This window comes from Penicillium roqueforti (genome assembly GCF_015533775.1).
Source record: "Penicillium roqueforti strain LCP96 04111 chromosome Unknown scaffold_11, whole genome shotgun sequence".
Taxonomy (NCBI): Eukaryota; Fungi; Ascomycota; class Eurotiomycetes; order Eurotiales; family Aspergillaceae; genus Penicillium; species Penicillium roqueforti.
In genome coordinates this window covers 511,268-536,625 of record NW_024067575.1, presented here as the reverse complement: position 1 = coordinate 536,625, position 25,358 = coordinate 511,268, and the positions used below count along the sequence as shown (strand labels likewise).

General features: G+C 49.6%; 11 protein-coding genes across 11 annotated transcripts; 7 read left to right on the top strand and 4 right to left on the bottom strand.

The window, feature by feature from the left end:
- Window positions 1-71: 71 nt before the first annotated feature.
- On the top strand, window positions 72-347 carry LCP9604111_5088 (uncharacterized protein; the record flags this gene model as incomplete). Its single annotated transcript, XM_039072859.1, has 2 exons — window positions 72-107; window positions 162-347. The coding sequence occupies 2 exons, from the start codon at window positions 72-74 to the stop codon at window positions 345-347; spliced, it is 222 nt and encodes a 73-aa protein (XP_038929059.1).
- Window positions 348-788: 441 nt separating this feature from the next.
- Window positions 789-3,294, top strand: CweA (uncharacterized protein; the record flags this gene model as incomplete). The annotated part of the gene is made up of 2 exons (XM_039072858.1): window positions 789-860; window positions 913-3,294. 2 exons carry the CDS (start codon window positions 789-791, stop codon window positions 3,292-3,294), a joined length of 2,454 nt encoding a protein of 817 aa, XP_038929058.1.
- Window positions 3,295-4,125: 831 nt separating this feature from the next.
- Window positions 4,126-4,515, top strand: LCP9604111_5086 (uncharacterized protein; the record flags this gene model as incomplete). The annotated part of the gene is made up of 1 exon (XM_039072857.1): window positions 4,126-4,515. One exon carries the CDS (start codon window positions 4,126-4,128, stop codon window positions 4,513-4,515), a length of 390 nt encoding a protein of 129 aa, XP_038929057.1.
- Window positions 4,516-4,690: 175 nt separating this feature from the next.
- LCP9604111_5085 (WD repeat protein) lies at window positions 4,691-6,223 on the bottom strand (the record flags this gene model as incomplete). Its single annotated transcript, XM_039072856.1, has 2 exons — window positions 4,691-5,909; window positions 5,967-6,223. 2 exons carry the CDS (start codon window positions 6,221-6,223, stop codon window positions 4,691-4,693), a joined length of 1,476 nt encoding a protein of 491 aa, XP_038929056.1.
- A 197-nt stretch (window positions 6,224-6,420) lies between these two features.
- LCP9604111_5084 (uncharacterized protein) lies at window positions 6,421-7,174 on the top strand (the record flags this gene model as incomplete). The annotated part of the gene is made up of 2 exons (XM_039072855.1): window positions 6,421-6,553; window positions 6,618-7,174. 2 exons carry the CDS (start codon window positions 6,421-6,423, stop codon window positions 7,172-7,174), a joined length of 690 nt encoding a protein of 229 aa, XP_038929055.1.
- A 944-nt stretch (window positions 7,175-8,118) lies between these two features.
- Window positions 8,119-8,849, top strand: LCP9604111_5083 (putative GAJ protein; the record flags this gene model as incomplete). Its single annotated transcript, XM_039072854.1, has 2 exons — window positions 8,119-8,121; window positions 8,196-8,849. The coding sequence occupies 2 exons, from the start codon at window positions 8,119-8,121 to the stop codon at window positions 8,847-8,849; spliced, it is 657 nt and encodes a 218-aa protein (XP_038929054.1).
- Window positions 8,850-9,852: 1,003 nt separating this feature from the next.
- On the top strand, window positions 9,853-12,212 carry rim8 (pH response protein PalF; the record flags this gene model as incomplete). Its single annotated transcript, XM_039072853.1, has 2 exons — window positions 9,853-10,314; window positions 10,374-12,212. The coding sequence occupies 2 exons, from the start codon at window positions 9,853-9,855 to the stop codon at window positions 12,210-12,212; spliced, it is 2,301 nt and encodes a 766-aa protein (XP_038929053.1).
- Window positions 12,213-12,536: 324 nt separating this feature from the next.
- LCP9604111_5081 (putative secretory component protein shr3) lies at window positions 12,537-13,288 on the top strand (the record flags this gene model as incomplete). The annotated part of the gene is made up of 2 exons (XM_039072852.1): window positions 12,537-12,582; window positions 12,669-13,288. 2 exons carry the CDS (start codon window positions 12,537-12,539, stop codon window positions 13,286-13,288), a joined length of 666 nt encoding a protein of 221 aa, XP_038929052.1.
- Window positions 13,289-13,760: 472 nt separating this feature from the next.
- Window positions 13,761-14,942, bottom strand: LCP9604111_5080 (uncharacterized protein; the record flags this gene model as incomplete). Its single annotated transcript, XM_039072851.1, has 2 exons — window positions 13,761-14,128; window positions 14,183-14,942. The coding sequence occupies 2 exons, from the start codon at window positions 14,940-14,942 to the stop codon at window positions 13,761-13,763; spliced, it is 1,128 nt and encodes a 375-aa protein (XP_038929051.1).
- A 4,653-nt stretch (window positions 14,943-19,595) lies between these two features.
- LCP9604111_5079 (uncharacterized protein) lies at window positions 19,596-20,252 on the bottom strand (the record flags this gene model as incomplete). Its single annotated transcript, XM_039072849.1, has 1 exon — window positions 19,596-20,252. The coding sequence occupies one exon, from the start codon at window positions 20,250-20,252 to the stop codon at window positions 19,596-19,598; it is 657 nt and encodes a 218-aa protein (XP_038929050.1).
- A 2,359-nt stretch (window positions 20,253-22,611) lies between these two features.
- LCP9604111_5078 (Zn(II)2Cys6 transcription factor) lies at window positions 22,612-24,798 on the bottom strand (the record flags this gene model as incomplete). Its single annotated transcript, XM_039072848.1, has 3 exons — window positions 22,612-24,323; window positions 24,385-24,585; window positions 24,660-24,798. The coding sequence occupies 3 exons, from the start codon at window positions 24,796-24,798 to the stop codon at window positions 22,612-22,614; spliced, it is 2,052 nt and encodes a 683-aa protein (XP_038929049.1).
- Between the last annotated feature and the right edge of the window lie 560 nt (window positions 24,799-25,358).

The window sequence follows — 25,358 nt, the reverse complement described above, 5'->3', positions numbered from 1 at the left end:
TTCATGTGATGGTTTACTATTCATAGAATTACATAGGAGAACGGAAGATATCCAATCCAAACAATGCATAAATGCTACCAGTCTCAGAGTCACAGTGCAATGTTCATGTAATGTCGAGTGAGCTAGACCTCTAATACTCGGTATTGACTTGACATCACTAGGAATCCATGCCATATGCTATCCGGTCGCACGGTGGTTTAACCGAACGAAGGACATGGACAAGATCGTCCATATTTGAGTCTGTTTGGGATGAGTCGAACATGACTATGGCATCAATTCCGAACGACGAGTGCAAATTTGTCAATCAAAATGTCCCGGACCAACCAAGGGGCTTGCTCGATCTCTGAATGCCCCTACCCAGGTGGTGATCTCACCCCTCTCACCCTGCGGAATGCAGTATCACCGCATTTTTAGGGGATTGCATGGCAGATGTTTACGATCTGACCACGATCGAGGGGTATTCTCTTACTTGTTGGTATTATTTTCATTCCTTACGACATTCTAATGGTATTACCCTCGCCTTGGCCTCATGTCAGGATACAGTTCCTGTTGATGCAACGGCATTCCCGCCTGCTTGTTGAGCTGGCGATCATGAATGCGACGAAACTACTAAAGGTGTGAAAATTTCCTGACGATGGATTACTATTCATTGCTTCAAAGGAGAATATTCCATCAATCGAGCCATTCTTTTATCCCGCTCCAGTAGCACTCGTTTCCAGTCACTCTTTTAACTCCTACGCGCAAGAGCATACGTCTTTTTCCAGTAACATCCCCCAAGCAACGCAATCATGAAGGGCTTTATCGGTGGAATCCCTGTGGCATTGCTGGCAGTTGCTGCCCAGGCCAAGTTTGCTGAACGTGTATGTCATCCTACTCTCAATATGCCGATCCTCCAGCTAACCCAATGTATAGCACGAGCATGACTTCCATCCCCAGGCTGGTGGGACTGCTATCGGTGGACCTTCAGGCAATGATGATTTCCGCCCCCAGACTGGTGCTACCGCCGTCAATGGACATTCTGGCCATGGTGACTTCCATCCCCAGGCTGGCGGTACCGCGATCGGTGGGCCTTCTGGGAATGATGGCGACGATGGCTTTGTCAGCCCCTACTCTGCCAATATCAAGACCGATACCAAGGTGAACCAGTGGAACAAGGATGACCACTCCATCAAGCTGAAGCACACCGATGTGTATCCCCGCCCTCCCGTGGCCCCTGTGCCGTTTGGCCACCCGGGTGTCCCCAGCGGACCCCAGGTCCCTGGAATGGGACCTTTCGGCAAGGGAAAGCGTGGTGCTCCAGGTGGAACTGCAATCGGCGGCCCCTCAGGCAATGATGAGGGACAGAGCTTTGATATGTCTGTGACTGGTATTTTCAACACCGAGGTCGAGGATGTCAACAAGGATGATCATTCCATCGATGTCAAGAACAAGCATGTCCACCCTGTTGCCGTTGTGCACCCTCCCCCTCAATTCAATGGACCCCCTCGTGGCGGCTACCGTGGTCCTGCTGGTCCGCCTTCCGCTGGCTTCAACACTCCTCCAGGGGCCTTCGGGAAGCGCTTCGGGCCTCCTCACGCAGGTGGCACCGCCATTGGCGGCCCCTCTGGCAACGATGGTGGACAGAGTTTCAGCGCTCCGACTTACATTCAGACCGACACTAACGTCAAGGAGCACAACGAGGACGACCATTCTATCAAGCTGAAACATGAGGATATCTACCCACGTCCTCATGGCCATGGCTTCGTTCCCTTCCGTCGCTCCGAGAACCATGGACCTCCTGGTCACGGCGGGGCTCCACCTCCGGGTCACTTCGAGCCTCACGCTGAGCCTCATTTCGAGCCTCACACGGAGTCTCACTTCGAGCCTCACTCCGAGCCCCACTACGAGCCTCACCCGGAACCTCACTTCGAGAATCACCCTGAGCCACACTTCGAGAACCACCCGGAACCTCACTATGCGCCTCATTACAGCCCCAGCTATGAGCCTCACTATGAGCCCCACACCACAGTGGAGCATGAGCTTACTTCGTTGAAAAATAACAACAACGGCCCCTCGGCTGGCAGTATCGCTTTTGGTCGCCGCGGGTTCCCTGGCGGCCCGGGTGGTCCTGGTGGACCTGGCGGCCCTGGTGGCCCTGAGTCTCACTTCGAGCCTCACTCTGAGCCTCACTTTGAGCCTCACACCGAGTCACACTATGAGCCTCACTCGGAGCCTCATTACGCACCTCACCCCGAGCCTCACTTCGAGAACCACCCCGAGCCCCACGTTGAGAACCACCCCGAGCCTCACTACGAGCCTCACTACAGCCCCAGCTACGAGCCTCACTACGAGCCTCACACTACACTCGATTATGAGTTGACTTCCTTGAAGAACAACAATAATGGTCCTTCCGCTGGAAGCATCGCTTTTGGTCGTCGCGCGTATGCCCCTACCCCGGAGACCAGCGTTGGCGGTGGTACCGCAATCGGAGGGCCTTCTGGCAATGACGGTGGTAGCGGTTTCTCCACTCCGACTAACATTGATCTTACCACCGGTGTGAACGAGCATAACGAGGACAACCATGCCATCAAGGGTGACTTCACCCACGTCCACCCCGATGCTCCCGCTGAGTACTCCCGTGAGGATCATGTTGATGCTCCTGAGTGCGCTGCCCAGGTGCACGAGGTTGTTCACACCGTCACCAAGACCCAGTACAAGACTGCTGAGGCGACGCACATGGCCTACCAGTCGGCGCCCGTTGTGGATACTGATCCGTTCTCCGGCTACGCTCCTCAGGAGTCCTTCACCCCCGTTCCCTACGCCGACTATCCCCAGCACTCTGCCGGAGCTGACCCCTACGCCTCTCCCGCTCCTGCTCCTTCCAACTTTGTTTCCGGCCACCCTTCCTACCCCGTGCCCGCGGGTGAGTCCGTGGTCCGAGCGCATGCGCCTATGGCCACCCCCGTTGCAAGTTCTAGCGCCGACTACGAAAACTACCCTCAGCACCCTGTAGGGGCTGATCCCTACGCCGCCTCAGCTTCCGCCCCCTACAACTATGCTTCCCAGCGTCCCTCGTACTCGAAGATCGCCGTGCATGTTCCTATGGCTACCCCCGCCTCCAACGCCGCACCGTCCAATAGCATGGGCAAGATGATCCCTACTGGTGCCTCCGCTGAGCAGAAGGCTTCTCCCTCGTCCTCCGCGTCGGCTTCTGTATCTCATGGAATCATGTTCCAGGGTAACGCTGCTCGCGTTTCTGGAGGCATTGTCTCTGCCGCTGCTGCTGTTATGGGTGTCCTTGCCTTCATTCTATAGATCGTTGGCCGTCGGTTTGAGCTGCTTCGTGCATTATTAGTCCTCGTCATTCGTTATTACGCGCTTCATGTTTCCTTCAAACCTTCATTTTCGTACAACGTTACTGTACCTTATCCATTGGCCCAGCCTTTAATGACGAATATTTCCTTCAGAAAGCCACAGATTTACCACACTCAAGCATTGACTCTTGGTTTCTTTTTCCGACTCGTAGCATTCGTTCTGTAACTATTAGCGAAGCCCACGCCCATGTTTTGACTGACCGCTTGATAAGAAACCATCTATCAACTATAGCATTTCATGCATGATCAGTGGAACACTCAACCCCAACGAACATCTCATTTGCGGTTCGTGATCCCGAACACCTATGTACCTATGTAGGTAGACTCCAATAGTGTGGGTCAATTCGTCTTGATAACAAGCTGGCATTTGGGTTCGCCACTCCGAATCCTCAAGCTCAATGACACCAAAACCCACCTGAACTTGAATTCCAGGATATTGACCCTCAATCCAACAATTTCCGGTATTGCATATTAATCAACGGCATTTTCTTAATTTATTTCTTGTATTTCTTCTCTGTGCTTGATACCAACGACCAATTAATACCCATGTGACATCATTGCCCATCATCTCTAGATGATCTCCAACCGTTGTGACATCAGTACGAGTGGTACAGGACCTAGCCTCCAGAACAAATATAAAAGGGTACCAGTATAGTCTGATCTAATTGTATCAAACCACGCTACTGCAACCCAAATACTTCATTCATCCCTCGATATCTCCTCCACTGGACATCAAACCGCTTCGAATCCAACAATCACTTATATCTCCAAAATGGCTCAGCAAAACCCCCACCAAGGCGGTAGCCTCTCTGAAATGGCCGCCCAAGGCACACGCATTCCCAATGACGCCGGCATGATGAATACCATCCCCTCGGTGCCACGCCCAGACCAGCGCGCCGAGCACTTCGGCTTCGACAACGGAGGTATCGCCGAGCCCTCAACAGCGATGGCCGCTGACAACACTACCGACCTGCCACGTTCGACCCGGGATGTAGGTCAGACCGGCGAAGTCATCAGCGGCACAGGCAACTCCATGCCGGCCGGCATTGAGGCCAAGCATGCCTACATGGGCTCCAATAACCACGCTGGCCATGGTGATACTCGCGATCTCAAACATTCCAAGTATAACCGGAGTGAGTTTGAGCGCTATCAGGAGGAGTAGAGGGTCTCGTCAACCATTGGCGTGACATTTTCGTTTTTCAAAATGATGGCTGGCTTCCTTGGCCTCGTGCTATCCGGTGTATGATGTTATGAATGGCGTTTGTCATATGTAAAACAATTCAATACCATTGAACAAATCCCATTAGACTTTCTGAGTAGAGTGTGCTATTCAATGATTAGATTCGTAGCCTGGGCTGGTCGGGCCCAATAAACCCTTTATAGAGTTCTTCGAGAACATCTCGCTTCCTCTTGCGATCGGCTTGAGCTGCTTGCTCGGTTTCAGTAGGTTCGCCTTCCGGATCTTGAGACACCCATGACCGGATCGTTCCATCGCCGTGCGCAGAGAACATCTCTATCCCTTCTCCAGAGGCACCATTCCCTCGCCAGGCAAGATCATTGATACGCCCAGCGCTCAAAGCACTCGACCGACCGCGGACATTCTGTGACCCAGCCATGAGACCCGGCACGCGGAGACGCTTAATGAATGTCCCCTCGCGGAGCTCGAACATGAAAATCTCACCACGATCATCCTGCTCATTGAAATTCGGCCACAGTAGTGTTTCATGCCCTGGATTCATGGTGCCTTTCGGCACTATTAACGGTGCTCGTTCAGCTAGGTGCGAGGAAGAGCTATTACGGACTCGAGGGCCAAAATGAACAAGTGTATTGGCGCCTGTTGCAGAGTCCCAGACTCGAATTCGGGAATCCTGTCCTGTCGTCACTATGTGACTGCCATTAGAGGTCCACCGTACGCCGGTTACAGGCCCATTGTGGGCACGGGCATGCCGGGAGAAGGCTGGACGACTCTCGTATGAGATCGGTGCCGATCCAGTTCCTGGGGCCACCAGTCCCACTGGGTCGTCCATGTCCAGGGTAGCGATGGCAGAATTGTGACCTCCGCGACGCACGTCGAATATGATCACCCGGTTGTCAACCGATGCAGAGGCTAAGAGATGCGGCCGATGAGGTGCCCATGCTACTGATAAGACTGCGCCGTTGTGTCCCGGTAGACCTTGTGTCGATAGTCCAGATCGTAAGTCTACTAGCCGGACCGACCGGTCAGACGTGCCTACTGCGACAAGCAGTGTTGACCCAGGCTGAGATGAGAACGAGTGTGAATATGGCGTACAGTCTAGGTTGAATGTATGTATCGGTGTGATAGAGGGCGATTGTAGCGCCGATAGCTTTAATGTACCATCGTGTGCCGTCGAGAAGATCGTCGATGGGACGGGATCAAACGGGTAGATCGACAGGGAGGTAATCGCATGTGTATGCGCGTCGGCGTGAGAGGATTTGCTAACGGACGCGCAGGATTGATGGACGTGTTCGAGTTCTGAGCCTCTTGATTCAAGGTCCCAGAGATGAATCGATGGGTCGGCACCTCCCGATATCATACTGCCCTCATGTTAGATTGACTGACACCCGTCAGATGCTAAGCGGTGGCACACGCACTATCGGCCCTCAAACTGATCGACAGCGAGACAGTTCACACCGGATTTGTGAGCAAATACCTCCGCTGTGGCATCTAGCTCTTGATCTAGAGGCGCCACATCGTCTTCGGACCGGTCCGTTGGCGCAGCTGCTCTGCGGCTGGAAAACCGTATGCCCGGAGCGGGCTCAATGTTGTGCACTAGCCTGGTTGTTTGAGCAACATGGAATTCATTTGGAGTTACAGACCCAAGGGCTCTGTTGAGTATATAGGAATTCATGCATTCATCAGCGCTGGTGCTTTTGCATGGAGAAGTCGAGAGCACTCGATGGTGCTATGCTTCACCGGGTTAAAGTTGTGCCGGCGCATTTCCCGAATTTGGCCGCTGAAGATCCTCGATCTTTACTCCTCACTATCCGCTGCACACCACTGTTTGATTTGCCAAACCTTGATTGGTCTTCCTGGCAAACCTCAAGTATGTCTGTTGCTAGGTCACTCAGCTTGGATGAGGACAGTTCTGTCGAGCAACTCGAAGATAAGCAAGAAGCACCGGGCGATAAGCCTTCAAGGCATATAAAACGCCGCGCCAACGTCTATGATGCGGTAGCTGGTATGTTTTCCGATGCTTGCCGAGCGTGTTATACCAAGCAGAAAACATATCTAATTGCAACTAGGTCGCGTCAACCCCCGTGGTGTCAACGCACCCCGTCACATTGCTTCCCTATACCGCGACACAACCTCATCAAGCGTTCGAAGTTTGCGTCCAGAGGAGCTTCTCTATCGCAATCAGAACATTCCAGTGGAATCGATCGAGGAGAAAACCTACTTCGCGCATGAGAATCTTCCCTCTGACCAAGCTCTCCCGAACTCTGAGCTCCTTGAGACGATACATGCATATGCGGCCGACTACTACGAATACGCTACGGCGGATAACGGCAAAGATGACCATCAAACCATGGACGAGACAGCACTACTTGCATTTGGGATCCTGATTGAAGAGATGGCCAAGGAGGAACTGGGTGAAACCGGGGATCTGGCTCTGGTTGAAGGAGAAGAGCTGTCGGAGGAAGAGGACGATAAGACGGGCCTCGAGAGCGACACCACAGCTAAATCAGCAGCACGAAGGAAACGATCAAACAGTATTGTCCGTCAGAGATCAAAAAGACGCAAATTGGCTCGTTCTGATTCTGTTACAACCGATTTGGACACCGAAATTGACGAAAGACGGTGACTGGATGACGTTGTCAGACTGCACCTATTTCTCCGCGGCCGAATCCTCTCGGAGGCTTTTGATGCTTGCAGCTGTATCAAGCTATGCGCGATCTTGCATAGCTACAGTAAAACCTCTTGAAAGGGAATCGGATCACCCTATGCACTACCATGGCACAGCCACGCTGCACATGGTATCGGCACATATCCCATCAGCGAGGCAACCAAATCAGACTTCAAAGACTCTGATATGTAAGACGATAGCCTTGCTGCGCCTGCCTGTGCGCCTCCCGCTACACCGAATGTCTTTAATGGAGCTATACACAGAATGATAGCTCCGAGGAGAGAACTTGCGGTGGTTAAATCGGCCAATATTTAGCCGGCTGGCAACAATCTCGAGATCCCTCCCTCGTCGAACCAAAATACCATCTTGGTTATGCCGTGCATCCTGCATGAGCTTCAGTTCAATTATGGCTGACACTGGGGCGACATCTGGTTGCGAGACCTCGTTTCTGTAGCAGGATCTTGTCTCACTTGACACGTCTAACCCAAGTAGGGTCTTCCAGGAATGGCTCTTCCTAGAGGTTATTACGAATTTTATATAGTCCTGCGTGAATCTAGTCTTGCGCTGACTCCCAACAAGGCTATCTTTAGCAGCGTTAGTAATCTCTATAGTCATCATTCTACAAATGTGTTCAAGCAAAATAAAAATAGTTGTACAGAGAAACCCTTGGAATAGAAAGGGTAAGCAATGTCAAATGTTAAGTTGAGTTTCCATGTATGGTCTTCCAACCTTAGGCAGGTTGTGTTGCGTGACAGGTAAGCCTCCAGTTCTCTCAGGTGGGCTGCTGACTTTGAACTCATCCATCACTGCGCCTCCACCAATGCTTAGCCATCTCATACTTGTCCAATGAGTGGACGCTGGATTGATAAGCTTTTTCGAAGTTATTTGACAGTGCGTGAAATATGGTACGTGGCTTTTAGAATGTTCCACCTGGACAAGGCCCAGGACCATTTAGATGAGACTACTGACGCGCCACTAGGCCAAATTAACCAAAAGCGATAAACAGGATTTGATTTTGACTCATCTCCGCGCCACTAGAACCTGTCACACGCTCAAGGATTTAGAGAAGTCGCTACCCTCGGTTGCATCCATCAATGGTATCCAGGTCAAGGAATACATCCAAGCTTTAACCGACGAGGGTCAACTGCGAGTTGAGAAGATCGGCAGTGGGAACTGGTACTGGAGTTTCAGCAGTGACGAAAAGCACGCACGCGACCGCCAGTTGGCCCGGGTGACTGGTGAGGTGGAGAAAGTCCGGAAGTCTTGCGCCGATGCAGAAGCGGCTTTGGCCGCTGAAACTATGCGCCGAGGGGAGGAGACAGATGACGAGCACGAAAGGGAATCCCTAATGGCCAAAAGAACCGAGCTTCAGGTGGTAATCGATCGGGTACGGACTACGGAGGCCCAACTCTCCGGACCCCTCAATTCGCTCAGCAGCAAGGGTGTGAAGCAGGTCCAAGAGGAGTTAGCGGGGTTCCAACAGCAGGCACTGCAGTGGACAGATAATATCTACATGTTAGAGCAGTATTTGCGCAAATTAGTGGGCGGAGATCGACAACTCATTGAAGGTGTCTTGCGGGAATGTTATGGAGACGAGTACGTGGACGGAGAGGGTCTTGCTGAACTAGGATAGGATAAAGATTTGAGGAAAAAAGCTTAGGTTTGCTTAGCACATGGCGACCTTGGGGAAATTATGTGAAACTTGAAACCAATTCAGTCTTTAGTTCTTCGTGATCATCATATAAATCATCGAGAAAAAGGAGAAATAAAACTAGTTGAGCCACTCGGGACACCAAGAGAAGCTTGACCGTGCGACACGCGAATCGAAAGCCCCGTCTAGTTCGTTCTCCGCCTCTCGGAGGCTTATCGCGAACTCCCGACCCTCTCTCCTCCCTCTTCTCTTTCTTCTCTTCTATTGTCACATCTTCTCTTATTCTCCCCCCCTTTCGACTACTATAAACCCCTCCGATCGTCTATCAAAGTTGGCTCCTGCGTTCTCGAGTCCCACATTCCTCCCGATCTCGCGCCATCTCCTGTTGCGCCTTTCACCCTCTCTCCCCGGCCCCCGACCCCCCCGACCCCCGTTCTAGACTCTCGACTACAGCACAGTATCCCGCGATACTGAGCCATCTGTCCCTTTCAACCCTGTCATTCCCCACGAAAAATATCCACTCCTTTATCTTGCGATCTGACCTTGCCTCCTGATACGCTGCGAGTTCTTGGCGGGGGTACTGTCGAAATCCTGCCTCGCGCTTCGATGTCACAAGAAACAATGTGGTGCAGTGGCCCTCTATCATAATCCCCATTCCTTTCTTTGGACTCGGGAAATCTCTCGCGCGTGGACAAGGATACATTCCGTGGGCCTTTGGAAATCAGACCGTGTTTAGTGCATTGGTCCTGGACGCCAGACCCTTCGAAAGGATTGATCTTCCTTGTGTCGCTTGATTGGATTTCTTGACTTAGGCTGAGTGCCTCCTGGTCTGTTTGACTATTCCCCGCCATTCCGTACTGCAGAGAATACCGGCGCGTGTCTCCGTCCGATCGGCGCCAAATCGGTCGCAGTTTACCATCCCCACCATCCCTCTCACCCCTGCCACGTTTTCTTGTATAGATGCAGTAAACATTGGCTGTGTGTCATGTCCGCCAACCCTCCAACCCAACCTACGTTGCCGGCCAGTCGGAATCGCAACTCTTTCCTATCCAAATTTCGCTCCCCGCTCGGTCAAAGAAATCGAGGCATCACCGACTTCTATATCGATCCAGATGACCCATGGCGCTCTTATTTCCCCGGTGATGTCATCAAAGGTACCGTCGTTGTGACCGTTGTACGACCCGTTCGCATCACGCATATAGTCGTATGTCTCCACGGCTATGTCAAGGTGTTCAAGAATGCGATTCCGGCAGGAGAGACAACACCCGACTTGGGATTCTTAGGACCAGGGCGGGGTCGACGAGGTGCAGAATACATGGGCAATGGGTTAGCGACCTTGTTCGAGGATGAGCTTGTTCTCTGTGGCGATGGACGCTTGAAGGAGGGCATCTACAAGTTTCGTTTCGAAATGGGGCTTCCTCCTTATGCGCTTCCTAGCAGCATCAACGTGCGTTTGCTGATGCGACCTCTCATACTTAAATATGCTAATCAAATGGGCAACTGCAGTTTGAACGTGGAACTATCGGCTACTCGCTTACCTCTACCCTTACCCGACCGACTACCATGAACCCTACCCTCACATGTAGAAGACGGGTCAATCTTTTGGAAAATATCGACATCGCACCCTTCCCTGCACCCAGGGCTCGCATAGTTACCTTGGAACCGGTATCGAGGCGCTCAAAACAGAGGGGAAAAGCAAAGTCAACAAGTTCAGACGCAACCGCAGGGCCGGATACATCCTCGGTCGATACCCCTATTAGTGGCGCGGCACCCTCCGTAGATACCAGACCACCGCTGAGCCCCTCACCAAGCAATGTCAGCTCATCTAGCCGGCCTAGCGAAAGCAGTCAGAGCTTTCGAATCGCCAGCGATCCCAGTTCATCCGCAAGCACGAGTGGAAAAAATAGCGAGGGTCGCAGTGTGACCCCATCTGTGTCCGATAAAACCATCACCGCAAAGGCTGAGCTTCTGCGCGCCGGCGTGCTCCCTGGCGATACCCTACCCATCACAGTCACGATCAACCATTGTAAACAAGTGCGCAGTGCGCATGGAATTATGGTCACATTATACCGTCAAGGTCGCATTGATCTTCATCCTGCAATTCCAATCGGTAGTACGGCGGCCGGGAAAAAGCCGGTATACGAAGACTGCTATCCGCGGTCACGAACGGGACTTGGAGGACTTACCTTGGGAACAAGTCGGACAAGCAGCACTTTTCGTAAAGATTTGTCGCAGACTTTTGCCCCGCTGATCGTTGATCCAAGCACCATGACTGCAGTTGTAAAGACTTCCATTCGAATACCCGAAGACGCATTTCCAACTATTACACGAGTACCAGGAGCCATGATCAATTTTCGGTACTACGTGGAGGTTGTAACAGACCTACGAGGCAAAATCACTTCACCAGATCGCTTCATCCCGCGTTTCAATATGGTCTCCGGTGGGACTACGTTTTCACCTAGCGGCCAGGCCCTCAATCCAGCCGATTCGAACGGCGTTACTGCCAACTGGGCGGGCAATATCTTGGACACAGATGCAATCCGTCGTGAGAAAGGTGTGATCTCGGTGGCCTTTGAGGTCGTGGTTGGGACGCGTGATTCACAACGAGGGAAAGCGACGAAACGTACATCATCTACAGCTGGCGACTCGACCAAGTCACAAACGGCGCCTCCTGCTTCTGCAATTCTACTTAACCCTGTTGATGGGGAGGAGTGGCCAGAGATCAGTCCAATGCCTAATTCTCATGGCGAATACCATGGCGATTACCATAGCGACTACCATGGTGAATACGGGACAGAGGAGGGGTATTTCCCAGAGGAGACGGATTGGGCAGAGTATCCTGAAGAATACAATGAAAATTTCCAGCCAATGGACCCTATGGTTGCGCCCGCAGAAGTCGAGGAGCCTGTTGACGAGAAAACACGGGTACGACGTCACGAAGAAGCTCTCTTACCTAGTCAGCCGCCTGAGGAAGATGAGGCAGGCCCATCTACAGTATCAATGGAGGTCCCGACCGCGCCGGTTTTGCCAGATGATCATCATCTTCAAGACTACCAGCATGTGCCTTCACCAGATACAAGCGGGGGGCCGCATACTGTTCGCTCTGCGGAATCCCTGCAGACTGTTGTTGCGAACGGCGCTGGGCCCAGCGAGCCACGTACTTCAGGCGATGATAAACAAGAGCTTGAGCGTCACCGACTCCAGCAGCAGGCGAGTGCACCGCAAGACGAGCCCAGTAACCAGGAACCCAGCGCCGGGCCCAGTGCGCCAGTCTTTGATGAGGATGATCAGCTAGTCGGTGGGACGGCGCATGCAGACGAGTCGTTGCCTCGGTACCAGCGATGATGTTGTTATGTACATTTGCATTTACGGGATATTCTGGAAGATACCACTATTCGCATCATTTATGAAACGGCGCTAAAGGCGTTGAAATCTGTATCATACATTTATTTGTCAAAATCGATTCTCAAATCTCACATAAAATGTTTCAATCCTCTACTGTCATCAATTGTTTGGACATCCAGAATTCTGTCTAGGATTTGTAAAACGCCCTTATCTCCCGGCTACGGGCTTGGCATCCGCTTAGCGATACCTGGGGTGACTTCAGCCTGGCCCCTGGTCAATCTCCTTTTCCCTCACAAAACCCCGTCTGCTTTTCCAATTTTCACAATGGCCTTCAAAAGCGGCTCGTTCGCGACTTTCATGATTGTCTGCCGTAAGTCCATCGCATCGCGAGTCCCCGGACTCCAACGGCAAAGAGGCCACGAGACTGTAATAAACTAACTCAGTCTGCCCAACCAGCGACCTGTTTCTTCTTGGGCATTATCTTCTCCCTCTTCCCTTACGACTACCCGATCTTGTGGTCCACAGTGTTGACACCTACCGCACACTATGACTACCTCGAAGCGCATCTCCGCTTCCTGCACGCCTCGCCCCCGCTCATCCCACGCATCCTGCACATCGTAATTTTCGTCGGCCTAGCCGGCCTCCTCACGAAGCTCTACAAGCCCTCCGAATCAAACATGCTCTTCGACGGCGCCTCGCTGGTTCTCTACATGTGCGGCGTGACAGTCTACATCGCCAACATCGTCAAGGGTCTGCGCCTCGCCTCTGCCGGCCGGTACGGCGCCGAGCTGGCTACCTCCACCGACGAGAATGAGCAGATCCTTGGTCGCGAGGACTCGCTCAAGGTTCTTTCCGCTAGCAATACTATTCTGGCCCTCGTCCTCGTTGGCATCCTGGTCCTGCAGGCTGGGCAGTGGTACGCGGAGCGCAAGGATGCGCAGGAAGATGAATCGTTTGCTACTAGCAAGAAGACTGAGAAGGAGTCTGGCGAGGCGACGGCTACTACTTCCGGTGCGTCGACTGCGATTGCTGGGAAGTCTGGTCGGCAGGGAAGCCAGCGTAAGAAGAGCAATTAATTGATGTCTGTTCTTAATTGTTTCTCTTTCTTCCGTTCGTCTTTGCCATAGGGATATGGATACTAGGTGTGAAGTGGCGCGCCTGAGTACTTGCTTTGCTTGGTAGCTATTGTTGTCTTTCTAGTCGCCTACGCAGACGGGTATTTACTGTCGCAAAGAAAATCATTGAAGACGTCTTTTTTTTTTCTTAATTGCCGGGGGTTCAATGTAATTCGACTTTCGTCTATGTACATATGATCCATAAATATAGTATGGCACGTTCACATAGCAACAAAATAATATATGAAAATGTATGAAAATGTATGGATATGGCATGATATGCATCCGAGAGTATGGACAGAACAAAAAAGATGGACGGATGATCATAGATGCATGTAATGTGGACAGATGGTATGGCACCGCAGAAGGGGAATCATTGCGCAGGTCGTGAAAGATGGTGTGTGGTATCATATCATGCATGAGAAATTTAAGTTCAACGGAATGAGAATGGGCTGCGAGGCAGATCCGGTGAGCGCGGACTCAGTGCCTTGGCGAACAATTCTTCGCCGGAATCATTGCTCGGGGTGCGCGTGATTGAACCCATGGCTGCATCCATTGCTGTAAACCCAGTGGGCTCGCTTGTCTGTTGAGTCTCCTGGAGGAAGTCAGGCGGGAAGAGTGCAACGGGTTTCAGTGATTCGGGGCCCGAAAGATTAATGTGAGAGCTTGGGGTAGGGGTGGGATTGGTGTTAGGCGTTGGCATAGAATGTAGGTGGCTATTAGCGATACTGCTGAACGAGCTGAAAGAGGAAACTGCAACATCAGGCGATTGCGGGGAAAGAAGCGATGCTCCGTGAGAACCTAGTCCTAGTCAGTAAGCTTCTGGGACATGTAAGTCGGTGTAGAAATACATACCACCTCCTGACAGATCCTTGTCGCTGGTCTGCAACTTGAGTCCCTTAAGTTTGTCACTCAGATTCCTGCCACTGACTGGTGACACCGGTGTGGCTGGATACACGGAGGATGAGTTCGCGGAATCATGGTTACCGTCAACCGAGTCGACAGCACGCGAGCCTATTCCAAAGTTCAACTCAATCCATTCCTTCTCCTGAATGGCCATAAGCAGCGCGATTCCTTCGGCGTTGTTGCGTGATTCATCCTCAATCTCCTTTTCAAGAACTTGCAGGCGCTTCTTCGCCCAGATAGTATGCAAAACGCCCTTTTTGCCAGCTGTGCGTCCCGTGGCGCCCAATGCAGGAGGGAAAATGGCGGGGAGAGGATTAAGCTGGAAGGTGTCTTGGGGCCTTTTAGGGGCAGGCACACCTGTCGGCGAGGGTTTGGGTTCATACGACAGAGTGACAATGGGAGGAATGGTAGTATAGGGAGGGAGCAAGAAGTAGCAACGGCGTAGGCTGTCACTCGGTCTTTCATCGGCGGGCATCGTGGCAGTTTTGCCGGCCCATGAGACATGCCACGACCCCTCCATCGCAGATCGGGTCGGATCGTCGTCCTCCCACTCAATCATCAAAATTTTAGTGCCATCATTAGACCTGCCAGCCTCGAACTCAAATCGAGCCAGCGCCATTAACGAAAGGCCCCCATCCTTGAGGCCTGGAGAGGTTTCTAGCTCAGCGAATTCGCTATCAGGGGTGAACATGGGTGGTGCTTGAGCCATGGCAGTGGAGGCTGTCGGGCGCGTACTTGGGGAACTTGAGATCCGGACTAGAAAATGCGGGTGGGCTCTGGCGAAATCACGAGGGGCGGGATGGGAAAGGAAGAGTGCGCTGGACAAGATACAGACGGCGGATGGGCGGAGTGGGGAATGACTGGGCGGGGGTTGTTACGACTCGGTGATCACGGGATCGTAGGAAGAAAGCACCTAGGCAGGTAAACTCGGTATTAATTGTCAAAGGCCTTGCCGTGTCGGGGTTGCTGGAGTTTCATGTATTGCTGGGATGCAAAGTTGGAGCAGGGGGTCTATTGGTTCCTCTAATTTTAGAACCGCGGCTTGGCATTTATGCAAACATCCCAGCATTGTACAGGATGGCTTTGCAACACTGGATTCATCTATGTAATGATTTTCAGATGACTCCAGTATAATGTTTATATTATTAAGGTAGTCTCCAAATTCTCAACTTGTTATGATGTTGCTTGGATGGTCGTCCTCCAAAAACCAAGTTGGCAACAGACTATTGTCTTTTGCTTCTTCTTCTTCTTCTTCTTCTTCTTCTTGTCGAAGGAAAAGCTGGAATGCCAGAAAAAAAGAGAGATGTTTGGTTTGTCTTTGGACAAGTCTCAATCAAAGAAGTTGCCGAAGTTTAAATAAACCGACAACTGAACCCAAAGAGATTGAAGGTATAACAATTCTCTTGTATGGACTTAAACTCATGATGTGATTGCTACTGCCTTATAGGAGCAAGAAAAATAAGCAAAAGGACAAACATTGGCAAGGCATAAGGTGAGATCTATATTGAGCGGTGATATAAGTTAGTATATCATAGGAAGTGGATAGGATGGCTTAGCAACTTCTTTGACCGAGGACGACTTCTAAAGATAGAAACAGAACCGACAACAAGTCTAAAGTACAAGCGCCAATAGTCAAATGTCAGATAGTGCTACTGACTCCAAGGTAAACATTGAGAAAGTTCATCAAGGAATACAATACCCACGTTTTCGTATGAAGACAGGTCCAGTATGATACAGTATCATACAAATAAACAACAAGATGAGGGGATGAGGTAGCAGGCCATGAGGAACAGGCATGGATAGTGTGAAAGCCCTATGCAAGGCCGGGATCAACAAGGTTCGTATGGGGTCGATGGGAAAGGCCATGCAGTGGCACTTTGCTCAAGGCGGCAAGATATGCGAACAGAAGCAGCATCAAGGGATATTGCGTTCTAAAATTAACCCTAAGCTTGTGATGGGGAGCTTCGGCCTTAAAAAGAGCTCAGGCGGAGTGCCCTGATTGGCAAGGATCCAGGTATTTGCGGTCAGCTGAATCGAAGTTTGGCTTCTTGGTGCGAAGTGCATGAGGGAAATAGGAAATCGGCCAAGGCTTTTCGTGATTGCCGCTAGATATCCTTGGTTGTCGGAGATTCGTATCCATAAAATGTGTGATCGTCGAGAGAAACGGGCGTCTAAGGCGACGGCGAGGTTCAAAAATAGAAGAAGTAGGCGCTACTAAGAGCTATTATTGGAAGTCGGAGCATGGTCTCGATGATGATCAGTAGAGTGCATGAGGCTCTCGTAGCTTTTCATTGGAAGAGATATATAGTTCGTGGCTAAGAAACACGGACCTGGATTTACCTAGGTGGAGCACAGGCAGTTATGGAAGCCATACAGACCTGATATTAATTTGAGGAACATATCGTTGCTTGATCTCTGGTTCGAAGCTTTCGAGTATTGTGAGCAACTATTATAGTGTATACACAAGATGATCAGAATGAAGGTTGAACGAGAGCGTGGATCTGCTTGTATATCTAATGCGCTTGCACCTAACATACATCGATATTCAAGCATACTCTACACGACGTTGGGTGCTAAAAATATCACATCCCTGTTCATATTGAGCTAAAAAAAAAGCAGGAAATGGAAGTGGCATCAGTTCTATGAATAGAACGCGGTGGTACAGAAATAGCACACGGGACATCACACCGCATAGGAATATGCATACCCCTCCTTCCCTCAATGTTCCTCCTGAACATGATTGGTCTTGCATATGATGAGCCCTCGCAAGTCTAATTTGTTGTACAGCAGCCACGCAAAATCATAAGATAGGGACTGTGATTATTTGCCCCTCTTTATAATATTACGGGTGTTACTCGTGGCAGGGACCGAGTTCGTAGGTAAATGGTAATCTATACCAATTTTACTAGGCAGTCTGTGACTTGAACTGAGTAAATCAAGTCCTATCTGGCCGACTGATTAGAAACAGCTCTTCTTTCTATTTATGGATAACAATGCTTGTACTTGCATAAAAAAGAGATCACACCGATTTGTTGCCTTGGCGCGAAGAAAATGTCACCTGGGTCGAATGTTCCTTGAGTGCCATGCGAGAGTCATTCTCAGCTAAAAATAAGCCGTCGGCTCACCACCCCTGTTGAAAAGAAATGACCCCAACCTCATCACATCTTCTACATACATCCGATGTAGACCAATTAGCAACCAGCCACATTAGTGCCCAAGCGCTGGTGGGGCAACTTTGAATCCCCACTGTTCCATTAATTTGTTGTCCAAAATAGGTATAGCGCCGGCGCTTAACTGCATTTACCACTTCAGTGCCCCTCCTTCATTAATATCGCTGATTGGTCAGAATGCCAGGGATGTGAGCGGTATGTCATTTTTGGTTCTGGGTCCTGTGTGATGATGCTTCGAGGAAGAACCAATATAAACATCTAAGAGGATCAGGAAAATTAAAGATCATATTCTCGCAGAGCAAAGAAACTCTATATCTTAAAAAACAGGAGTCATCAGTCCAATATGGACCTTCGAATGTTGTTCGTGTAATTTGTAGTTGTTTTTTCCTTTCTTAGCAGGTATTATTGGTTTGTACTACTCTCCCGGCCACCTAGGTGTTACCCATGCCTCTTTTACACGTTAAATTAGAGAATGAGACATTGACGGTTCCATATCTCAGGGGCAACCTTAAAACAACTAATGGATTAAAGAGCAACTTGACCCCGGTCACATTTCTTCAGCGACAACTTGAAACACGGGAGGCACTGTATGGCCCAATCAGTGGCGTTATTATCACTATCACGCCCCAGTCGTCAACATCACAAATGCATCCGGTGCTTGTGTTTTCCGAATCAAATGGGAGACCTCGTATTCTGCGTGCTTACTGGACAGTTTATCAAATGCAGAGCTGTAAACTCTCGTTGACTGCATGAATAGTGAATAAAACGTGTGATCTTCCGCATTAGTGTCACGATGTACATTTGTGTATGCCAATACTGCCAGTACGCTGTAATATTACTTCAAGTATGTAATTAGTATTGTAACGGATTAATCTTTTGCATGTTACTCAGTATTACTTGGGCATATCCGAGTAGAGCGAGGAGTAATAAGCAAATCAGACTAAAGCCCGATTTGATTTGACTGGGCCCTATCATTGTATAAGATTCAATATTCCCTTTGTTTGAAATGAAGCCGCATGAGCTAGATCTCTTTCGATAACATCGACGGACATATGCCTGCTGTGAATCTCGGTTTACATTCCAACTGTGTAGCGTCCGATCAATCGAGTCAACAAATTAAGCTGTGAAAATCCGTATAGAATCCTTCGACTACCAGATATGTTATCGGTATACTCCGTAATAATGGGGCCGATGGACTTGCTCAGCCTCGTCCAGATCCTTTGTCCAAAAATAGGAAACCAAGCGCCACTGTAGTAAGATATGCTCTATGGTGTACATGAAAGACGTGCTTCTCGTGTTCACGCAATATCAAGACTTAGGCATTGGCACCCAAGAAAAGGGTTGGCAGTACTTTCGTATATTGAATGAGGCTCATACAGATCGACTATTGCATGGGTGACACGTGGTGAAATGCAGGGTAGTTGAAATGGGAGTAGCGGCACCCGAGAATATGGATAGCGCCAACACAACGCGCGTGTTCAAACTGTATCTAGCAAAATTGTTGTCGATTGTTACCGGGGTCATTCGCCAAGGTCTGCCATCCATGTCTCTCGTGTGGTCAAAGCGGACGTTCGTCGAGTATCACCCTATCCCATCAAGAATCCAGTGCTGGTTAAGCAGCTAAAGCCGGAGATTTAATACCCAATTCCTTGTCCCGATTGGACGGTGTCTAAGTAATGTGACGTGTTCAACAATTCAAGCTAATATGACGACACGTCGTAGGTAGACTTGATAGACTGGGGGCAGAGAATGCAATTGGCTCAGGAATGGTCCTGAGGTCAGTCTCTACGTAGATACGAAGGCAGAGAATGGAAAGAACCTTTCAGTTCAGTGAGTTATAATGGGAATAAATTGACGATGGTAGACAGAGTAAATAATACACAAAATAAGCTTCGACTATCAAAGCACTAACCAGGCGCAAAGCATCAGATGCAATTGTCGGTGTGAGGAAGGGTCAGAAAAAATCGTGTTCCCAAGCCACCGCAAAACGTATTCTTCGAATTACCACTTGAAAGGCAGGACGACACGGTACCAAGAAACATAAGCAAGTAAGACAATAAAGCACCGGGCTTATAGTGTATGATTTTTGAACAAAAGAAAATGCGCTCTCAACGCCGAATCCAGCCCCCACGCTAAAACCACCGACTAGCAAAATGCATGAATCAAACAGTAAAACCCGTAAGCCCAGATTGTCAGTCGACTTCCTTGGCTTCGCGACACTTGCGCCGCTTTCCCTTTGGCGGTGCTTCAAGCTGAGTGCGCTTGTAGGTCACCGTGCGCGTGACAACCTGCTTCACGCTGACAGGCTTCGCACTGCGGGGCGAATCATAATAGCGTAGCGTCCAGTCTGACGGCGAGAATGGCGACCGAAGAGTCGTTGCACTCCGGGGTGTTGCGCTCCGGGGTATTGCGCTCCGGGGTGAGTCCGCGTTCGGCGAGAACTTCAGCGACGACTGGATACGAAGTCGGCGACCATGGAAATTCTTTCTGGATGGTGCCGCTGAGTTTGGGGTCGGTGGTGGCAGAGATATAGTCGGCGATCTGACCGAATCGCTAAATGTAGACTCACTGATTGCGCTCGCGGGTTGAGAGGTGGGCGATGTAGCAGTGGAGGGGTTGTCACCAATGTACTTGGGAAAACCGAGACTAGCACTCATAGGGCCGGTGAAGACGGGTGTGAGAGCCTTGAGGAAATCCGTGTATGCTGCTGGAGGTGTGATAGGAGTCGATTGATCCTCCTGCTTGATGTAGTCGGAAACACTGGATGTAGAGCCATTGTGAAGTTGCGATGGGTAAACCGCGCTCTTTGGCGTCTTGAGAGGAGGAAGAATGGGTTTGACGTTCGGCATCTTGACCAGGTCACAAAGATTTTGAGAAACCAAGTTCTTTCGAAAGATGTGTGAGAGCAAAAAAAGGTGGGCTGAAGTAGGTAGAGAGAGATGTGATGGGGTAAGGCCGCGGGTGAAGTAGTTGAAATAGAGCAGACAAGTCAGGGAAGATGATAATAGAAATATAAGACCAAAAAAGGACAATGCTTGAAGTAATAGCAGAGAGACCAAGAATATAAGAAAGTGCTAGCCAGCAGCGAAACGAAAAGGATGCGGAGAGACTGTTTTATGTATCTGAGCAAGGCAGATAGATGATCCTGGTATTGGGGCGATACAGGTAATTTCACGTTTGGGACTGTAAAATAACGAGGCTGTAATATTTGGTGGTAAGTTACCAAGGCGGAACAAGGGTTCGAGGCCGGACGGGCAGTCCCAGTGTGGCAGTGACTTACTATTTGTGTGCCGTCTTAACGAGGTCCGAAGAGGATATCGGCAATGTTTGCCAAAGACAAATTCAAGGTTGTTTTGTTCTCTTGAAAATCGATGCAAAGACGGCAACCAAAAAAAAAAAATTAAGACTTGACCGTCAAGGTCAAGAAACAAGAAAATATTCAGGTGAACTAAAAGATTGTGAAGGATATCTGGGGATCAAACCAGCACCATGCTTTGGTCTTTATAACTTTCTGTCTTGCTGTTCCTCGGACCTTCTCCTCTATACCCGCTGCAGAAATGCAAAATGCAGGAGCATCGCTGACGCGCGCCATCTGAATCAAAAGACCCCTTATGCCATGTATCAGGAGCCGCCGCAGAGGGCGGTTGTTGTCCTAGGTGATGAGCTGCCCTTCAAGCCACTGTTTATCCTGTACTACGCTCTGGTTCGTCCAGTTTTGACGCGCGCAGCTTGCAGCTCTGCTGGCGGCTCGCTTTAAGGGGTATCTCGGGTTGAGAATTGAAGACATCCTATTTTGTCTCCAGTATAGTGCGCTAACCGAAACAACCCCTTAGTTTTGTTGTGTTTTGAGCTGGACGATCAAGCAGAGACCCTAGTTTGACATTGAGATTTGAACTCTCGGTCCAATCATTCATGTGTTTTACCAGCTCTCCAAAGAAGGTTCCTGTCTCCACAGTTCTTCAGCAGCTGCACGATATTAATAACCTCGATCACTTCTATGGGGTGCTATATCTATTAAAGGGGCATTGTTTACATTTGGCCTACTAACTTGTTGCCAGGGGAAGCTCCGGACAACGAACTCCTCTCGGCGGATACGTGGTCACGTCTTCAAAAGATGTGAATTGGGTTGGTACATACGATGATTCTAATATCTGGCGCTGATAGTAAAGGAATTCAAGACGTTCAAGCCTCAAACTCCGTGTCTATGTACTTTCTCGCCAAGGTCTTGGGTTGGATTGAAAAGACGATGTTGTGCATCTATTCATCACTCGTCCAAAATAACAGCAAACTGTCGGTTGGAACGACTGATGAAACGACGTTTCCTTTCTTTCTTGCTAATTGAGCCCACGCCCTATAACTTTTCCTCATTACCGCTGTGGCATTCTCGCAAAAGGGAAGGTTGGACTTCTTCCTTGATTTACCTATGTTGGTGAAACAATACGCGCTTTGCTTCGTGGATAAACCAAGAGATAACTTTGAAATCAACACTGCAATATCATTGTGCAGGATCCGAAACGATCAATATTATTTTAGTTAATTGGCTTTACCCTTCATGCGTATTGTCAGTCAGTGTAGTAGTTAGTGCATTTTAGGGTTTCAAACATCGATGCGCCCTCTCCTTCAAATATCAAAGTCCATACTGAGTTTCTACAAATTGGAGAAAAAGGTGAACTTCGACTGATACCCACCCGGCAGACAAAATGTCTCAGCTCTTGTTATGCTCCGAGAGAAAGCTGCATACTTAGCTCCTCAGGAAATGATCAAGAGTAGTTGAGCAAATATCTGCCAGCTCTAACCTGGAAATTTTTAACAGGCTTTGCAGTTTGCAGTCTAGTGTTTGGTCTCTAATATTCCAGACTAACTACTACCTACATATAGGTATGTCTTCTGCGAAGTGGGTTTACCAAGCTACAATGCACTGAGACATGCGAGAAGTAATATTGATATGATATATTTTGGATTCTGACCAAAATTTGAAATATATACAGACCCAAATCAATGCCACGTATTGCGTCCAGAATAAGACGAGAAAAAAACACCAGCCTATACATGATAAACAGAACATAAAGCAAGATTCCAGACAACAAATTCGTTTGCACACAAAACAATAAAGACTAGTCGCGAAGTGGGGTATCTTTTACCATCTGAGCCAGCACGGGGATCAACCTCGTGAAAGATAGAATCAAAAACAAAAAGAAGACATGCTCCTCAAATAAGTAGGTAGTTCCAATTATTCCGCTTCATGATGTCCCTCCAGTGGACTTGTTGCTTCTTGATTTCCCGTCCACCCATAGTGGCGCCAGCGCCAGAGGTGGAGTTCGAGTTGTCAAGCCTGGAAATCGGACTAGTAAGCGAGGAGTTGTAGGGGTTCTCTCCAGACGAGATCTGAGAGGAGTTGTAAGGGTCGTCCGTCACACGCCACACCTCATGCAGGAGGCGGTACATGCGTCCGAAGCTACCGAGGTCCCCATGGTCACCCAGCGCAGTAGCGCGATCGGCGATCACGGATCGGAAGGGGCTCGATGATTTGGAAAACAAGCCGGTCATAAGCAGTGGCCAGACAAGAGAGCGATCGTAGCCATGGGGACCGGCAGGAATGAATCGGAGCGCGTCTATTACTGCAGCGATCAAGCTCTCGTCTACTTGGTTGGTATCAAAGCCAGGTGCGATGCTAGAAAGATAGATTTGAGCTGCGATCCGGAAGATGTGAGTCATGGTCTTTGTCAGGGCTTCAGGGCGAATGGCTCCAGTTGCAGGTGAGAATGCGTTCTCCAGCGTGGGATCGGCGGGCTTTGTGTGCTCGAGTTGTTCCGCCAGCGCTTTACTATGATAAGAGACAGCCGAGTCACCGATGCGACCTTCGCTCTTAAGAGAGTCTAGGCAAGCAATCTCAGAGATGAGATACATGACGCGGTCATCGCATCCCATCAATTCGCATAAGCCAGAGGATGCTCCACTCAGGTGCTTTGATCGATACTGATGAGCAAATTCGGGAGTCTTGCCCACCATTGTCGAGCCAAGGATATCAATCCAAGAAGTTAAGCTCATACTAAATGGGGCGACTAGGTATCCGCCAGAGTGCTTAACTGTTGCAGAAGGAAGTTCGAGTCTGGCCACAAGATTTGATGCAGCTTGGAAATGATCAAACCACGGAATATCAGGGAGGTAGTCATCCGAAGGGCCAACAGCGCAGTGAAAGAAGATCATGGCAAGGGTCGCATCCAGGATCTCGTTGTGATTAACATCTTCTCCCAGAGCCTCACATAGTTTAGAGATGGCTTCAAAACGGTGCCGCATGATATCATGGTCAATTTGCTCACCGACCAATCCTTCCGTAGTCTTAAGGTGGATGGCAGCGACACTCAGACAACAGTGAAGATAGCACTTATTTGTCTCCAGAGCGCGGAGAATTGATTGCGCGCGCAAGTGTCCCTTTTGGTGAGTTTCTAGAACGGGGAAAATCTGGCGTAGCACATTTTGGATAAAGTGATCGAGAAGTGGCCGATCATGATCGCTGATAGCAATATTGCTTTGTAAAAATGCGCATGTGTGATCAAGGCTAGGGTTGATACCTCGCGTATTGGCACCATTTGAGGCCTGAGCGAAATATTCATCTTCAAACCATTCATCACCAGAAAAAGTTGGCATTGGAGCACTGATTTGGGGAGGTGCAAATGCACTGAATGTCGATGTCGAAGTATCATGACGCATAGGCACATCGTTGATAAATGTCTGCCGTTCGGTTCGCACATCGACCTCATAGGAAGGTACGTAAGGTCCACGAGGAGCACTTCCTAGCCCAGGAGTAGGCAGCTGGGATGAGAAAAGATCGTAGGACTCGTTGTGCCTGGGGCGACCATGTTCGTGCACAGGTGAAATTGGCGATCCCGCAGACATATGGCGATGACGATTTATTGGGTCTAGAGTGTCCTAGATGTCAGTTGAAAATGTACGCGAAGTATGAACCGAATAAGCACATACCACAGCGGATACCGTTTCGCTCCAGCGTCTTGGTTTCCTTGATCCTGTTCTTGATGCGCTCCCTGTGGGCTCTCCGTTTCTCCGCATTTGCCCACCAGACCGGGAGTTTGTATTCGCATCGCACATTAAGACTGACACAGGCGCTGCAGGCAGGGTGTTTCTCGTCGCACTTCTTCCGACGTAGGCGGCATGTGAAGCAGCCTATTTGAATTAGTATAGTTCATAGGAATGACTTTTTTAGGGACAGTGCGCAAAGATAAGAGCGGATCACATACCAGACCGGGATCGCTTGTGTAAACGACCATTTGCTCTATCTCCATGTGTGTGAGGTGTGCACGGAGTCAGTGACATATCTGCCGAAGCAAGAGGCCTAGTAGCAGAGGCAGAGGCAGAGGAGTTCTTTGAGATCGGCATATTGAAATATTGAAATTAGATGACCGCAGAATGATCGATGACAGTAATTGTGTAATCAAAAGACCAGAATCAATTGCAGATAAAAAGAGTATGGCAAAGCTGAACCAGCAGGCTTTGTAGTCTATCAAGATATAAAGAAAGGAAAGGGAGGTTGACCGAGCAACTGTGAGAAAGATGATGAAGATGAGGAACTAAAACCGTGGGATTTACGATGCTTTAAAACCGATGATAGCTTGTGGAAAGAGAAGCGGGTGTTTCTATTTTAGAATCCACCTGCACAGTTCATAGATTGAGTTGGATAATTTGGGGGTCATCAGCACGAGTTGGGGTTGGATCGTCGCCGAATATTGCTGGGCTGGGAAGCCAACAGGTATAAGCAACCAATGAGAGTTGCAGAAAGGATGATAAAGGTTGCACTCCCGTCTTTTGAGACTAAATTTGGGACAATTAGCTCTGTTATTTTTGTGACTTGAGGTCGCATGGTGGCGTTAGCGCATGCACCTCGACGTCCAAGTTCCTCGAGGGACTGGATGGAGATCGTCCGGTCGGACTGCGATTCC